This window comes from Mastigoproctus giganteus, chromosome 8, assembly GCF_048544385.1.
Source record: "Mastigoproctus giganteus isolate SK-2022 chromosome 8, ASM4854438v1, whole genome shotgun sequence".
In the NCBI taxonomy this organism is placed as follows: Eukaryota; Metazoa; Arthropoda; class Arachnida; order Uropygi; family Thelyphonidae; genus Mastigoproctus; species Mastigoproctus giganteus.
In genome coordinates, this window is record NC_143582.1 from 97,625,445 (window position 1) to 97,644,269 (window position 18,825).

Genomic DNA, 18,825 nt, shown 5'->3' on the forward strand with positions numbered 1-18,825 from the left:
TGCTGATACCATAATCGCAATTTGATCAAAAAAGTATATAAAGCTCAAAAAAAAAACAACAAAAAAACTGTCATATTAACCCCATAGCCATGCGTATTATTTCTCTAAATTGCGTGTGTTCTCTCGTCGGTTTGCGTGTTTTGCTGGAGGAAAAACCAGAGCTTCCGTGGGGGAACTTGCTCTCCTCATCTGAGACTGATTAACTTTCATTCCTTAGCCCTACTTCTTCTGAAATGATATTAATTAGTGAATCTACGAAAGATTCACTAATTATTATAATTTATTTTATTATTTTATTTTTATTAAGATATGATGAATGTGATTATTTCTTTTCGGTACTAAATTATGACAAGGCATTGTACATATACGAGCGACTAATGTAACTTATTATGATTTATAATTTTTATTTTTATGATATTTAAGTATGAATTCATTATCAATACTCTTGAATTTCCCCAATTTCCTAAATTAAATTATTTATGTATTTGTATTACAGTAGGTCCAAAGGAGGCCAAATTTATAATGAAACTGAAAAAGGTCTAATTTATAGACGCCCCCTTTGCTACTAAATTTCACTTCAGTATGTTGTTTAAATAAATACTTCGTGAATTATAATTTATGTTATACACCAAGTTGCATGGTTGCCAAAGTGGCATTTCGAATTCGACTGACATCGCGTCTCACAATCGATAAATCAGTCGTACAGTATACCCATTGACTGAGAAACAGATTGTGTTCATGTCAAAATCGATGAACAGTTTTGTTTTCAAGTTGGTAAGCAATCCCTGGAGTTTGTCACCAACAACGCACAGAACATTTTATTCATTGTGGAATTTTTTGTTGGATGCGAGTATACGACTGTTCGGGGCAAACATCCATAAGTAAAAGAAGCTTTATGAAACAAAATTTTGCCGTTCTTGAGGCTTGCTAACTGTATGTTAATAACATAATCCCAACTCTTTTGAAAGTTCTGATCTATTTACGTGCAATTGTGGCGTGTATTTTGTCCAGAAAAGCGTGTGTATATATAGCTCTCCGGCCTATCTTTAGGCTTGCCTGGCTTCAAAGTAGAAATTCTTTTTTGATCTCAAGAATGTTAGTAGTAAACTGAGACAGCCACAGTCGCATAATTAATCCTGCCATCGGAATGCAAGAACCAATGAAAATGGGTGTATAATCTTTGCATGTGTTGAATAAACTTTTGACAGAAATATATCTCTAATCTTTGGTGGCTGGAAGAACAGTATCCGTTAGAACAAATTCACAGAGGGCTACTTCAACAGTAATAGTACTAGCGCATGGTTTATTACATTGCTCCCATCAGAAGGATGCGTCTGGATTTAGCTGAAGCTCCCATCAGAAGAATCGGAAGCTCCCATCAGAATGATTTAGCTGAAGCTCCCATCAGAATGATTTAGCTGAAGCTCCCACAGAATGATTTAGCTGAAGTTCCCATCAGAAGAATCTAAAGCTCTCATCAGAATAATTTAGCTGAAGCTAAATCCAGTTTATAGCCGAACGCTATAAACTGGAGGTCACACCAACAACTAATGAAATTATAGTTCCATTAAAGTATTGATGGTGTTTCTTAAGAAGGCCGCTGATTATCTCGAAATTTTTGGTACTGCAACATATCTAACTTTTACATTTCCTGTTAAGTTCTGACGTAATATGGTGTTAATCAACATCAGGGGCAACAATTTACTGTACTCCAAACATCGTTAAAGTGAACTGAAGAGATTTTTTCTATACACTATGGGCCAGCTTTATAATGGTCGACCCAGAGAACCTACATCGGCTTCAGATGGCAAAAAGCGACCACGAAACTGATATTGAGCTGTTAAAGCTTTGACAGACGAATGCGAATTATTGCTATGAGGTTCATTAGACAATACTTGCAGGAACTCACTGACAGATATAAGCTTTCATCTCTCTGATTAGGCACTGTTCTTTTTCCCATAAACAGAAATAGCTGATATACAATTCGGACAAACAGTTTGCAGCAGAGTGTTTGGGGTGGTCCTATTTCATTTACTTACTTAAACTTTGTTTTCCGTATAGTTTTCGGAACAACCAGTTGAAAGAAAATTGATGTATTCAAAATCACGAGTGCATAGCATTGCCTATTGAAATATTAATTGCTAAAAATGCATACTGATATCACTTATTTCTACATAGAATGTGGATGGGAAAGAACCAAAATTTGAACTCTGTACAGAAGACATGAGGCTGTAAATTTAAGGGCAGTTCGTGTCCTCTTGTGAATAATATTACTGCATTTAATTAGAGTTAAATATGCTTACCAAAAGATTCCCAGCCTACAAATAGCATCCATTAAAGATATTGAACTAAAAAGGTAATAAAACTTACGCCAATTTGGTAAAACCGTAATTGCCCAATTGATACTTATGTCCAGTTGGTATAAATTGAATTACCCTGGTTTCCAAGGAAACCCAATTTTATTTATTTTATTTTTATCAATAACAAGATACACAACAGGTAACCATTAATAGTGTATCTGAGTTCAGAACAATAAATATTATAACAATAATATGAAATCCAACAGGAAGATAAACATTGATATAGATTCAAACATTAAAATCACATGTACAAAAGAGGATTGCATTAAGTTAAGTTACCGGTAAACCAAGTAATAATTAATCAGTTAGAGAATAGAAAAATAATAAAACGCATAATAATAATAAACTGCAATAATTAGATCAGAGCTAGTCACTTTGCAGTTTAAGAGAAGAGGCAAACTTGTGGATGGAGTTCATCAGTGGTTGGGAGTTGTGAAAGAAGTCAATGAGAGAGTCATTTGCTGATTCTGTTCAGTGGACTGAACTTCATAAAGTCCGTGGTGGCAGAGTCAAGGCGAAACGGTGTAAGGTTCCTGACTTGTCTACAAGGAGCATTGAAGTTGATTTTGCTAAGGATATCAGATGCTTCATAAGTTCCAGTGATTACTTTGGCTAGAAGGGTGATATCAGCAGTAACTCTTCTAGTGCACAGAGGCCTTAGATGAAAGTAATCACACAACGATTCGTAATACACTGAGTGATAGAATAGAGGATTGCGGTACGTAAGGTAACGGACAAAATTTTTTTGGACTGCTTCAGTTTTGTTAGTAAAAGTCTTTGTGTGAGGATTCCAGATGGGTGAACTGAATTCAAGGATTGGCAGAACAATAGTTTTATAAAGGATAACCGCATATCTGTAGTTTTTGAACTTGTATGTGTTCCATTTGATGAATCCCCGTGTTTTGAATGCTTTGCTGGTGATTTTAAGGACATAGGCATCAAATTTAGCACTGCTGGAGAAGAGAATCCCCAAGTTGGTCACACCTTTCGATGATCACAGAGTTAATATTGCACCCCGTATTTATTAGTTGTGGAGATCTGCCGGATGAGAAAGAGATTACTTTGCACTTCGAGGGGTTAGCAGACAAGCCATTCAGAGATAGCCGCAGAGAGAATTTATTGAGGGCGCACTGAAGCTGTTGAGAATCCGTTATCTCCTTCACTGCTGAGTAGATCTTAAGATCATCTGCATAGAGAGCAACTTGAATATTGGATGTGCATATGAAAGAAGGAAGATCATTTACGAAAACAGTGAAGAGAAAGGGGAGCCTTATGGTACTTCACTTAGTAGTATAAAACAGTCTAATTTGAAGCCTAATATTTCATTTAAAAATTTGAACGAGCTCTTTTCATAATAGCACCAGTCTCTGATGTTTCGATGTTACCACGTTTAAATATGAGATATTCGGTTTGACACAATGAATAGATAGTACTGCCCTTTTGAGTTACACATTTCTAGAAAAATGTGTAGGTTATTCGGAGTGCCACAGTTCTTGTGAATAACATCGTAGAGTTTCAAGTCTGTTTTATAAAGCAAACTTTGATTAGCAAAGCAACCTATTTTGTAACATAACAACATAAATTCTAAATAATATACAAATTACATTTTTTTATCATTTAGTGTCCCCTGCATTTTACCATCATGAACGAGTACAAAAAACATAATTGTTCTCTTCCTACTCGGGAAGCCACACAAGGTCATAATGGTTGGAAAAACGGAGAGAAAGAATAAGTGCCGTACTTCCATGTAATACGTGGATCTGAACACACAGCTTCAGTAACTATATCTGTACATTGATCAGTCAGCTATGGCCGTGCTAGGTATATCAGATTGTGGCACAACAACCTTTTATATGAAGAAATACCGTTCGGGGATTACTGTGTGTCAAGACGCATAATAATGCCAAGATAGATAGATAGACAACCAGTCTCTTGATGCAAGTTTGTGGTGTGATAACATCATGCTAACCCCCTCACAGTGGTAGTCATTGCCTGCTTGTGCAAAATAATCGTGGTTCACTGACCTTATTTTGTTTTATCTTAATGAGCTAAATACCGCGATAAAGTATTTTAAATGTAATAATTATGCAATAACTGCACAGTTTCGGGCTTAGGGAAAACTTTCCACCATCCACTGCTTCAGTAAAATTTTATAATGAAACCGATTATTCACAGTTCAGCGGTCAAAATGTGGTCTTAATTTGTTTTGAATCTGTCAGCATAACTGACAGATTCAAAACAACTGGAAATTAGACCACTGCTAATTTCTAAACTGTGAGAAGATTGTTGAGGGAATTGAAATCATTGTCGATGCACGTATCAATTTTCTTTACATAAACAAAAATTACTGTGTAAAATGATGTATAATATGTATAAAACTTACTACTTATATATAAATCAAAAATAAAATTATCTCATTTTCTCTACATCAAGGACATATGTCAAAATTCACTCAGCAGACAGAGCAGATAAAAGCTTAAGCGTTAAAAATGCCATAAATTAAACATCAACTTATCAACAATCTTTTAAGAAATGGGAAAATATAGATATGGGACGATAAGCTGGAACGTACTGCGGAACTACTCAACATTGCTTCAAACATTTAACAATCATGGACTTAATGGACAACCTAAAAAATTGAAATATATATAAAACTTGCTATCTTCACTGCAAGGTCTGTGCGGTAGTACAGTGGTATCGTCACCGTCCTCCTTACACCGCGTGGAAAAGGCCCGGGTTCGAATCCCGTCGATGACGCGAGGAACTTTAAATGGGCTTTTTTCACTCCGTGGCTGAGTTAGTTGGTCTGAGGCGTAGATAGCAAGGTCCCCCCTTCAGAAACTGTGGGGATTGTACAGCAAAACAGGCAAATAGATCTGAGAACATACGCAATTCACAGACACAAATACGAGTCTATGTATTGAATTATGGGTAATCCTAATATAATAATTTGAAAAATTGACATCTTCATTGAAAACAAGAGGAATGAAACTTAGCCCACTTGCTAAATCACCCTTTAAGGAATTAATAATGCCCCTTAGTTGATGTGAAGAGACCATCATACCGGAAACAGAATCACACAGAAAATATATATATAGCAATAGTAGTGGCAAATGATGCAAGAAAGCAAACTTATAGCATCAGCCAAAGAAAACAACATTTCACATATCTATTTCCTCCACTAGTTTTGTGTAGTTCACCTTTGAATTATTTAAGCTATTAAATTCCACAACAGATGGAAATTTATTCCAGGAGTCAACCACTCGATGGCTAAAGGCAAACTTCCACACATCTATTTTACAACTGTCCTTCCTCAAATGGAATTAGTGTTCCCTCATGTGTGTAGTCTGGGCTAGACAAAAAATCCCATCAGGACTGAATTTGTTCAATCCATCCAGAGCCTTAAATACCTCAATCAGATAACCTCGCAGGTGCGCAGTCTCCAATTCTGCAATTTTGCAGAAGCGAACACTTTCTTGGTAAGAGCATCCATTGTTCTCGTCACTAGTCTCGTTGCCCTTCTCTGTACCTGTTTCAGCGGATCTATATCCTTCCTAAAATGGGGCCTCCACATCTGTATGCAGTATTCCAGTTCTGGCCTAACCATTGCCTTGTACAATGGGATAATCACCTGCTAATCCCTGCTATCAAAATTCCTGTATATCATTTACAAGACCCCATGAACTTCTCTGGAAGCCTTTTGGCACAGCTCAGAGAACTTCATATTTGACTGCACAATTACTCCAGGTCTTTTTAATTTTACACTGAGTGCAGTACCGCACTGGCACTTTACCCTGGGATTACTGCTACCCATACGCAGTATTTTGTATTGGTCAATGTTAAACTTCAGTTGCCACCTCTCAGTCCATTTATCCAACTTTTCTAGATCCGGTTGTAGTAGCGTACCATCATTAACAACCCTACCAACCTTCGTATTGTCTGCAAATTTGGACATTAAGCCTGATATACACCTTCGTCAATATCATTGAAAATATAGAAAACAACAACAATAGGCCAAACACAGAACTTTGGGGAACTCACCAATAACACTAGTCTACGAACAGCAGTGTCCATTATTGATTACCACTCTGTCTTCTCCCACCTAACCATCCCTTTATCCATAGCAGCCACTTGACCTTAATGCCACTGCTTCACTTCGGCTTTCTTGAAATCCAAGTATATTATTATTATTATTATTCATTTATTGTAAACAAATTCTTTTGATGAAAATAAATTGTTTTGTATTGTTCTTTTAGTTTATTTATCTAACACCCCCATACAGACAATATCTAGGAATATGACTCATACAGACATCCAACAACAAATTAGATAGCAACAGAGAAAATTAAAATCAGAAAATACATAAAATAAATACACAAATACATAAAGAGAAAAAGTCACAAAGCAACAGTCATAACACTATGAATGAATCTCATAGAATTTCTGGAGAAAGGAATTTCCTCAGTTCTTACAGAGCCTTTTGAAGACACAAAAATCGATCATTACAAATAATCAAGAGTTCATAGGCGCAATTTCCAAAGACATGAAAAATCTACTCTTCATTAAATTTGTAGTATAGTATACAGGTCCGCTACTATGAGCTTCCAGTAGGTTTTCCAGAGTATTCGCAGGCAACAGCCACCTTAATCCCTCTGTGGAGAGCGCTTCGGAGACTATGACGGTAGTGGAGCAGAGCCCCAGGGTGTGGCCTGACCACAAGGTTACCAATTTGAGGGGCATCTAAACTCCCAGTCAGAAGTTGTGCAAGGGTAAAGATGTTTGCGCATGATGAACATCTGAATCTAAGAAGCAATATTCAAGTTTATATATAGAATGGCTTTAGAAATTGAAAAGGGCTTCCCGTCAATCCTATTCAACCACCGGAGCACCCAGTATTCCTGGCTGAGAAACTTCCTTATATAGGAATCCTAATATAATTGAAGCATATAGGGAAACAGGAAGGATAGACCTCTGGATGTATTGGGTCACAAGTTACTGGTTTCGAATCCCAATAATCTCCTGTCTTAATATCTGAAAGTGCCTTTTAAAGGTAAGTCCCTCATCCCACGTCACTTCAAGGCCAGTGTAGGTGTAGAATTTCTTAACCTGTGCTCCATTAATAGATAACTCAATTCTATTCTCTATTTTCTTATTAGTTATTGTCAATTGTGCTGACTTGTCATAGTTAAGCCACAAACCTATCTTACCTAAATATAAATAAATGCAGTTCACAAAAAATAGCCTTGGCGTGGGAATTAACGTCGGACACAAGGGCTCGTACGGTAGGACAACAAAATAGTTAATATCATCAGCATAAGAAACAAAACTATGATTCTGCGACGATAGAAAAGGTGCCAGGGTGGCTGCGAAAAGCGAAGCTGATAAAACACCTCCCTAGGGATTCTCCAAGTGAGGGTGTATTCCGCATGAAATTCTTGATGTACGGTTACGTGCCTTGGCTTCAAAATGGTCTTCATAATCTGTAACAGTTTGCCTTCAATGCGGAAGTAAACTGCCAAAATATTTTCGAGGGCAGATAAGGAAACTATCAAAAGCTGCCTCTATATCAAGAAATACGATATCAAATATGATATATACTATCGAAATTATTTTTTTGCATTTAGTTTCTTTGTGACCGCATCGTAGTGTCCAATAAAATTGGTCAGACAAGATTTTCTCTTAACAAACCCATGCTGTGTCTGAACTGTAACTGCAGTCTTGTCTGGATGATTTGCATTTTTCTTTAACCCGTGACTCCATTATTTTCCCTGGAACGGAGATTAAACTAACAAGTCTGTAATTACTCGTGTCACCCTTTTGATCCTCCATTATGAATTGGGAATGGATATGTGCATTAGCACATATCCAATTGTAACGAATGGGCCTGGTGTACTGGAGTCCATGGTTATGAAAAATATATACAATGTATATATTTTTCATAGCACATATCCAGTTCGCGCGCGGGGACCACTCCCAAATACAAGCACGTTCTCATAATTGTGGCTAAGGATTTTGCTTAATTCGTTCTCTGTCTCCCTTAATATAACTGGATAGATCTCAATCACTCCGGGTGCCTTTCGTATGTTTAACTTCAACAATTTCTCTTACAGTTTCCTCTCAGCTATTACAAAATCATTTAGCTCCCTGTTAGAGTTTGATTAACTTCTGTCATCCACTTCCATAAAGAATTCCTCATGTGTGAATGCAGATGCAATTAAATCCATTCAGTTTGTCAGCAACCTGAGCAGAATCAGCAACCATCGATATATAGTGGACCAATCTGATTCCTCTGCTTCCTTCTAGTGTTTGCATAAGTAAAGAAGTCTTTGTTGTTTTTCTTTGCATTCTTTGCCAAATATTTCTCTAATTTGCCTTGGCTTATCTAATTTCCTTTGTGACTAGATTACAGACTAATTTATATCTACCATAAACTTCTGTATCCCCTGATAGTTCATATGCATCCCATGCATTTTTCTTCTCTGCCATGAGTCTCATTAGTTCATCTGACATACATACTTTTAAGAGTATTTCTTAGTTGGTATGAAAATCCTGGTAGCTTCTATGATTAATTCCTTGAACCCATCCCATTTAGAATTTGCTGATGGTAACATCGTCAGTTGTTCCCACTGTATAGAATTTAAAAACTGTCAGAGACCACTCTAGTCACTTTATGGAAGCAAAAACTCTTCCCTTTAGCCTTGATGGCAGTTACATATAGTAAATCCCACATTAATACGCTGTGATCACTGCCACCTAGTGGTTCTTTTAACTGCAGATTCTTAATGCATGAATAATCACTGCTGATAATCAGAATAAGTATATTGCTCCCTCTTGTTGCCTCTCTAACATACTCTTCTAGAAATCAGTCATCAAATCAATCCAGAAATGCCTTGCTACTGAGCGAGTGCCCACCAAACCCATAAGTTCCAGCCAATTTCTGGAATTTTAAAATACCCCACTATAAGAAATTCTGATTTGCTGGCCCAATCAATTTCTTTGTACAGTTATTCGTTGTACCCATCAGCGTCATTAGGCCTCTAACACACTCCTACTCTGATTTTTGCTTTCCCAGTGCTTACGTCATATCAAACCAACTCAATATTGCACTTGCACTGGCCACCCGTGTCACCTGGATGCACTGTCTCAGATTTTATGCGCTTCTTAACTCAGAGCATAACTCCCTTCCTACCCTGTCTGTCTTTTCTGTACACATTGTTCTCCTCATATTCAAGTTCTGCATTCCTTATATCTGATTGACACCACGTCTCTGATATCTCAACAATGTCCGCATTGAAGTCTTGACCGGCACTGCAAATTCATCAGATTTAAGCGATTAGCATTTTACCTACAAGTATACGAACCTGTTCTTACTCTTAGTTACCCTAACAACGCCCATATATTTACTTGTTCTGTGATCCCAGCAATCCTCGAAATCTCTAGTATCTTGCTTTCCAGGCTGCTGCTCGTTCCAATAGAAGCGGTGCAAAAATACTCTGCAGGAAATGGTGACACTGTCTGCGGCTACTGTTAATCTAGTAGTCTGTGTATTTCCCCTCCCAAGCTAGCAGTTTTCCAACCCACCTAACATTGCCTCGACATCATCAGCAAATATTCTTGCACCCTTTATGTTTAAGTGTATCCCAGCGATTTAGAATCAGCCTGTCCTATTAAAAAGCAGCGACCACGCTGACAAAAATTCTGCCTCGTGAGCTTTGCATAACCTCTCCAGGACGGAATTAATTTACAAGGTCCTCAATATGTAATCCCAAAATATGGACAGAATTGCAGACACTTTCAAATTTAACCCGAACTTGCGACTTTTTTCCAGTTTTGTCCTGTACTTGTTAAGTAAGTCAGCACATCTATTCTTAATGTCTTTAGCGCCAATGTGTACGACAGCAGTATATCCGGACACCGATTTGGCTTTTGTTTTTAGTAGCTTTTCGACTCGTTCTCGGTACATTCTCGTCCAAATCAGAGGTTAGCAGAAATATTAATTCACATAAAAATAAAAAATCGATTTCCTGTAGAAGAAGGCAGTTATGCAAAATCAATAATATCATTAGCATTACGGCTATTAAAATTCCTCACAGCTAACGAAAAATAATCATAATCTACATTTATTATGTGATGTATACTGTATATGATACATTTCTGATAACACATTCCGCCACAATATAACAAAAGGGGAGTTAATAAAAAGCATGACCCTCCAGAATAACTGCATATCAATGAGGTCAAAGTCAAAATCTGACATTAATCAGTGCAGTAAAAAAATTCTCACGAAAATAAATTTCATTCCAAATTATCTGCATAAAATGAATATTTTATGTATATAATTTTTCACAGACACAGTAGCAAAAAATCCTTGGTGATTCTCTACTTATGCTTGTTATTATCTTGAATTATAGATACACCAGAGTAGAAGTGTCTCTTAAGATAAATTCGTTCTGAACAATGTCCACCGAAGAAAGTTGGGATATCGAAAAATCCCTCGTCTCGGTCGAGTGTTCTTCTCTACCAAAATCTCAAGTTCTCCATGCCCACATTTTTTTTACAAGAGTACTGCCAGTATTCCGTGAGAGTTTAGTCGGTAGCATACCGCAGCCGAGTGGTCAAACGCGAGGGTGCATAGGTACACGTGCCTTGAGTGACCGGGGTTCAAGCCCGTGACTACTAAATACGGTGCTGTGTTTCTTCTGTTCTCCCTATCATGTGAATTGCTCTGATCGTGTGGTCGTACCGGAGTACAAACAGAAAATTAATTAATTAATAATACATCACCATCTGCCACTAATTTGGAGAGTTCCGAGCACGAGTCCCGTCAATTTCGGCAATAATTTCTAAACTGCTCTTCAATCGCGACTGTAGTTAGGGATATCAGCAGGGAGTGGTTCCTCCTCGAGCATCCAGGGCTTTCCAGCCCGTCCAACATGACAATCGGTCAGTGAACCCACATTTCCACAGAGCTTGTGTACCATTAATTTGACTTTTCTTCGTTAGTACTGCCACCTACTTTACTAAGACTTAGCTGTTAAAAGTTTGTCATAGTCGTGCATATGAAAATTCCAACGTTTTTTGTAATAAATTAGAAACGCGAAGCTGCAATAAATTCCTCTTTTTTTTAAATAGAATTAATTTAAAATATTGGAGAAAGTATAGCATCATCTTTCCGTTATGGGAACCAATTCAATTCTTTCGTGATAGTTTTGGATCACAGAATGTGTTTTACTAAGAAAGGTTAAGAAGCATTAGTAGCATTACTTCTAGTATGGCACGGTTTGCTACTATTTTAGATATAAAATTATCTCTTCTTATGATTACCAGCTGCAATCTGTTATATTTCTTTGCAAAAGTTTCGTGAACTGAAAGCCAATAAAGAATGCAGACGAATAACAGTTTTAATTACAAATTAACACGTTTAATAAATAAAACAGAAACGCAAACTGAAACAGATAATACAATTTTAAAAACGTAGAAGCAAGTTTTCCAATAGAACATTACTCATTTTATAAGACTTCCTTGTGTTTCGTTTCGATCAAAAATAATTTTAAGATCGACCGGTTGATTGCGATCCACCTTATAGACATTTCTGTATTATGGAAATCCATATTATTACTTCAGTTTGTTTTAATTACTTTTATTATTTAAATTTTATTCAATTATCTCACGTTCGTGAGCGAATAATTTCGATATTTCGCATAATCTTTATGATTATGTGACACTTCACTCAAGTCGTGCTGTAAGGATTTTTTCTTAAAACCAAATTTCATTATCTGAATCTTTGGTGAGTCCTTCTATAATGATTGTTTCAGCCTTGAATAAATTGCTCGCAATAGTGCGTACCGAAATTTCATCAAGCTTCACTGAACGATAATCTGTGATCCCACCGGTTCCAGACGCACAAGTAGTTGATGGACTCCTCAATTGGCTGCTTAACCATCTCCATTCATCACTGAAACACGTTGTGTGTGGGGATTTCAATCTCCCGAATACTCAGGAAAACCTCAAGAGGAGACTGAGTCAGCGTCTAGGTGTCTAGGTATATTAGGTCTCAAACTGGTTAGCACACCACCCATGAGGGGCGAAAGCACATTAGACCTTCCGTTCGTTTCAGCAAATTGTGTGGCTAATCAAAACCCTACAAGCAACATACAGTCTGGTCATAACCCCATCATTCTCTCTGTGCAAATAGAAATGCCCATCACTTCTGGAAGAAGGAAAGTCACAACCAAAACAATTACAGCGCCCGAATACCTTAATCCTGAAAAGTGTGTTTATGCGGCTCAAGCAATCCCATGGAATGCCATCCCGAACTCGGGATTGACCTGATGACAAGGTGGATAGCCACTGTTTCTCTCTATGCTGCAACGAAGAAACTAACCATCACAGAGCATGCAAAGGTCTGGTGGAATCCAAAAGTCTCTGAAAGTTTCCACGTTAAACATAATTTGCACAAAAAGTGTAAAAACTCCGGCTCACCCTCGGATACAACTGCCTATACCCGAGCTGGGGCGATTTTTATTCAGAACAAGAGGGAGGCGATAAAACTTCACCTAGAGGATACCATAAATAAGGGGAAGCCCTTCCGCAGAATCCAATCAGAGGACGCCATTGACTCACTCAATATGAGCAGTTGGTTCGACCATATAACTAGGTTCGCTGCTCAGCCAGAATCCATTACACCGATGGAATTTCCAATCAATCCGATTTCGACAGACCCCTTAAATTCAGTTCACCTCACCAAATACCAGCTGATCGACGCAATGAATAGCTTAGCACCTATGGCCGCATCAGGTGCCGACGGAATTCCTCAGTTTATGCTGAAATGCCTCAGTACATTTGTTGTTGATCCTATCCTGTCGTTATTTAACAAGATCTTTAATCAAAATTTTTTTTCCTCCTATGCGGCATGTCTATCTAGTAAGACCGCTGCCGAAAACACGCTCTGCTTCTCAGCCCAGTCACTTCCGTCCAATTTCCTCTGCATCATGCCTATTAAAGCTCTTTGAGAAATCTCTTCTAAGAACAGTAACCATCCAAATTATTTCACAACAGCTACCGCAGATCCACTGGTACAAATCTAGTCACCACCACTACCAAGATCCTTGAGGCATATGAGCACCGTTCGGAAATCACCGTTACGTATATCGACGTCCAGGCAGCATTTGATTCCGTATCCGTTCACGCGTCGGAAAGGCTACTACGTGAGTATTACCTCATTGGTGGAGACGTGCTCTGGTTTATTCAGACAATGCTGGAGAACAGGACCATTATTGTTCGCGATAGCGCTATACCAGGACTATTACAGCTGGAGTCTCACAAGGTGGTCCTGTCCGGAATCTTGTTCTCAGCCGATTTCGTGCCATTTGTGACAGGCTGAACTGATATCCTCACCTTTGCCGATGACATAAAACTGTTTACTCCCATCAGCCCTGGAGACACTGCTGAATACATCAATACCTTAATCCTTCAGAAAATCCGGAATCTTGAGGCCTTCCTCTCCGGTTTCGGACTTTCAATCCCGAGAAGTCAAAACTGTTGACTTTCTCTCTCAAACGGAGCCCAACAATAGTACAACCCATTTTAAGAGGATGCTCGATTTCTGCCGTCCAACAACATACAGATCTGGGAGTTATTTTTTATTTTTGATCAAAAGCTTTCCTTTCTACCGCACACAGACCACTTGCAAATTAAGTTCTGCCGACTCTGGTGGATGATTAAACAACAACAAATGCACATCCATGACAAGGCTGTTGGGTGCAGATATATTAAGACGTGTTTATCCGGTCATACTCTTATGGCGCCGAAGTCTGGACTTCAACTGCTACGACCCATCTTAGACGGATTTTCGCGGGGCAGTTTTGGCTACTGAAGTGGGCCATATGGAAATTTCGGCTTCCCCGAAATTTCCATATGGCCCGGTCCAAAATTTCCCTTCCCCGAAATTTCCATTGGATCCCGGTCCCAAGCCTTAGGGCTTGGGACCGGGATCCAATCCTACAGGCCATTCCAAACCGGTTAAAGCTAACTGATCGGTTCCTACCCGTGCAAATGCTGCAAGACATACAGTCCTTGGCCGGCGACCTCTACAAATTCGCAGTCGACAACGAATATAGGCAGAAAGTACTCGGTCGACTTCCTTCCCAGGACCTCGTCAGAGGACATTAGAACCTGCTCCCGAAGACCTATTCATCACTGCCTTGAATCCATCATCACAGTGTTCAAACTTTTCAGGAGTCATAATGTTTTTTTTTTTTTTTTTGTGTGTGTTTATTATGTTGTGTGATTTCTTTTATGTAAACCCCTGGCTTGTAGCCGTGAAGGGAGTTGTATACAGCAATGTGCTTTCTGTATATAATAAAGAGTTCTTTTTCTACTGAATTTTTCTCAGAAAAGGTAATAAAGCACGAATTGTAAACTGTATTCTTCTTTCCAAAGTTAACCACTTATTTGAACCAAGAAGGGTAATTACCCTTCTCGGTTAATCCTGGAATTCTGAAGAGAAATCATTTTCAGGAAAGATAATTTCCTTTTTCTTTCTTCTGGGTGTCCAAATATAACGTTGAGAATCAAGGTTAAAAATAAAATTCTGCGAAATCGTAACGCAAATATTAAGTCTATTACCGAAGGAAAAGGAAAAAAATAGAGATTTCTGTAATTTGTTATTGCAATTTTATTTTATGGAACGGAGGAGGAAATACTTATATAATTTTGTCATATATTACACTTAAATTTCTCCAGTGGGGCAAAGACAACTTAATTGATTTCAATCCTTCTAAAACTGAGTCTTGTCTTATATCTCGCAAAAAGCATTCTTCTGCTCCTATGCTTATCTTTGGTGATACTCCGATTTCTAGGCAAAATGATATATCTCTTTTGGGGATTACACTGACATCTAATCTCTCTTGTCACAAGCACATCACAAATATTGTTTCCTCTGCATCTAAAAACTTGGTTTTCTCTTTCGCTCTCGGCGTTACTTTTCTTCCAAACAGTTGTTCACTCTGTGCAAATCGCAAATCCACACCACCATGGAACATTGTTTCCAGATCAGGGATTGTGTCCCCAAAACCTCTCTCAGGCTTCTTGATTCCATTCAGAAGAGGGCAGTTAGGTTAATTAATGATTCATCTCTAACAGAGTCTCTCCACTCGCTGTCTCATAGACGTACTGTTTCTGCTGCATGCCTCTTCTACAGATACTTCCACGGACGCTGTTCTTCTGAATTGGCTTCTCTAATTCCCGCTCTTTCTTTCAAAACAGTCCGAACATGTGCTGCCACCAGCCAACATCCATTTACTGTCCAACTTCAAACTCTCAGAACCAACTTTTCATCTTCCTCGTTTATTCATTCAACTGCCGTTTTCTGGAACAACCTTCCTTCATACGTATTTCCTGACAATTACAGTCTACAGAAGTTAAAGTCCAATGTCAACAAATATCTTCTTTCGTCTTTTCAACCTCCAACCCAAGTACGGTACTAAGTACTATAGGTTCTAATACCTCTCGTGATTGGGGTTTACATAAAAAAAAACTTCCTTGTACTAATTCATGATTCTAGAAGAACACATTGGGTCCACTGTTGTTTTCTGTATTTATTAATTATGCTGATGAAGGTATATCAGGCTTAATGTCCGAATTTGCAGACGATACGTTGTCAGGTTACTAATGACAGTACTCTACTGCAACAGGATCTAGAAAAGTTGAGCAGATGGCTGAGAAGTGGCAACTGAAGTTTAACAATAACAAATGCAAAGTACTGCAAATGGGTAGCAGTAACCCCAGAGTAACATATGAACTGTGTGGTAGTACACTCAGGGTGGTAGAGAATGAAAAAGACCTTGGGGGAGGGGTCAATTGTGCGGTCAGAAATTAAGTTTTCTGAGCAGTGCAGACAGTCTATAAGGTAGCTCATGGTGTCTTGTCAATGATTTACAGGAATTTTTCTATCAGTGATGAGGAAGTGATTAACCCCTTATATAAGGTAATGGTCAGGCCACACCTTGAGTACTGCGTACAGGTTCGGGAGACCTAATTTTAAGAAGGATGTAGTGCTGCTGGAACGAGTACAGAGAATCGACGAGATGGTGAATGGAACAAAGGGTTGCTCTTACGAAGAAAGGCTTAAGTTCTGCAAACTGCAGTGTCTGGAGACTAGGCACCTGCGAGGTGATCTGATTGAGGTGTATAAGGCCTTGAATGGTTTGAGCAAGCTCAATGCTGATGGAATTCTTCCTCTTGCCCAGATTAATCGCCTGAGGGGACATAAATTCAAACTGAGAAAAGACAGTTGTAGAATATATGTGCTGGAATATATGTGTTGATTGCTGGAACAGACTTTCATCTGTCGTTGAGCAGAGAAAGAGAACTAGAGAAACAACTGAAATGAATGGGTGGGTGAAATGGAAAGTTTTTTTTTGCATCATATGCCTCTACTTATGCTAGCTTCTTTAGTTTCTTGTGCAGTTCGTAATTCTACAGAGTTCCAGCTCATTGAGCTGGCAAATTCTATCTTCGGCAGGCCTTGGACGCCTTAACCTGGATCTTGAATTGTCTCTCTATACGTATGCACATTCTTCTTTTCTACTTTTTATTGTTTTTCATCCAATAAATAAAACAGTGACATGTACCTTGAATCATATGATCCTACAGCAGCAACCACGACGTCTTATCAATGTCAATTTTATCTTTACATTGATAATTATCATTTATAATTATATGGTGTTTTAGAGGTTTATCGGAGAATGGTTAATTAATTTTTACCTGTATATAAGTTATTATAAATTTCAGGTTGAATTTTGTGTTCAGAACTACTGATAACATTACGCAAGAGGGTTATTCAGTCTTTTTGTTTTATTATTAGCGGCTTATTAATAAACATACGAATGCAAAATAGCTATGATCACATTATCGGATGGAGCGGTAATAACATGCTATAGTAGGCGTAGCAAGACTAATTTAATGATATCATTTAAGCTGAGGAAGGTTATCCACGATATTAAGCTTTTCTTTTTTTAACCAGATGTTTTTCGTTAGAGTTACTTCAACGCTTGTCTCGAACACACGGTGGAAGACAGCGTATATTATAATACGAGTCTGAATTCTGAGAAAATTTAATGCATAGGAAATTTCACGTCGAATGGGGACAGGGAACCAACGATTTTCCCATTTGACTGAAATTATAATCCTGCTTTTTTGTCGTTGTTTTTGCCTCAATAGAAACAAAAGGTTATGCGATTCAAAACATTTTCGTTTCTTCCTTTTCATTCAAACAAACAAAATATTCTGTTATAAAAAAAAAATAATGCTGGCGTTATTGTTTTTGCAGACTAGAATGGGACCTCGTTCGGCAGCAACCACAACAATCTCTGAGACTGTCACAACGGACAATCCACCTACGCCACAGCCCCCGTTACAGATAGTGTGGAGAAACGTTGCCATATTCGCTTTTATTCACCTTGGAGCTGTTTATGGATTATACCTAGCCATTACAAGGGCCTGTCTGTTTTCGTGGTTCTATGGTAAGTTATACTAATTCGAACACAGAACTGAAATATAATTTTATTGCTTTGTTCGAATGACTTGAAACAACGAATTAACGAAAATTCGTTGTTTAAAAGGTTATACCTATAGCCATGTATTCAGGGCTAATTCTTTATTTTTATTAGATAAATATTGTAAATCTCTTTAATCCCTATGATCTCCACAGAATGATAATCGCCAGCATTAAGCCAAAATGTTAACCCTGCGGGATTGATTCAGTGGGTAACGTACTGCACCTCCGGTATGGGGCTAGGATTGTTCAATATATATATAGATGTAGTTTACTACCCTGATCATGGGCACCGGCAATCCCCACATGAATAATAATGCTCTTCTAACCCCCTTAAAATCTGATAATCTGTTGGAAACATCGTTAGTGTTGCTCCCAGCTAACAACACACCCTGGTTCTGGTCCACCTATCTTTATTACAAAAAGTATTACCCGTTACTCTAACAACAAGACTCCAAATAAAACGAAATCTCCTTCAACGAGAGCAGTATGCACCTGACTATTCTTTTCTGGGACTCGGAGTAGGGGTGCATCACTTGGCAGGTTACGAGATACTCGAGTCCCTGAAGAAGTCCCTTGTCCTAGAAACGAATGTAACTCCCAATTACATTTGTTTCTATGGCAAGCATTCGTTCCTTCAGTGACTCAAATTCTTCTCTTAATGCACCAGGTTCTAATTTGAGTTCGGCTTCGGTACACTCCTTACGTCTGTTAAAATTAAAGAATCGTCAGCTGAGCTTGGTTTGTCTACTAGAGCTACCTTAGAATACATGCCACAAACCATGCAATCCATGAAGTCGTGACTCACAGGCATTTCTTTCCGTCATAGGTCATATAAATATTAAGTTCAGATTTTATCTAAATAATGGCTGTTACAAGATCCATTTACAATACAAAGTCCAAGGACAT

At 38.2% G+C, this 18,825-nt stretch overlaps 1 protein-coding gene across 2 annotated transcripts in view; it reads left to right on the forward strand.

Annotated features, from left to right (window-relative positions):
- Positions 1 to 18,825, forward strand: part of LOC150081731 (acyl-CoA desaturase-like) — a 53,950-nt gene that overhangs the window by 17,642 nt on the left and 17,483 nt on the right. For both annotated transcript variants that reach the window (XM_090378833.1, XM_090378834.1), the window contains exon 2: positions 17,692 to 17,884. In XM_090378833.1, the coding sequence (XP_090234959.1) occupies positions 17,698 to 17,884 (187 nt within the window). In that variant the 5' untranslated portion in view covers positions 17,692 to 17,697. The remainder of the gene's footprint in view (positions 1 to 17,691; positions 17,885 to 18,825) is intronic.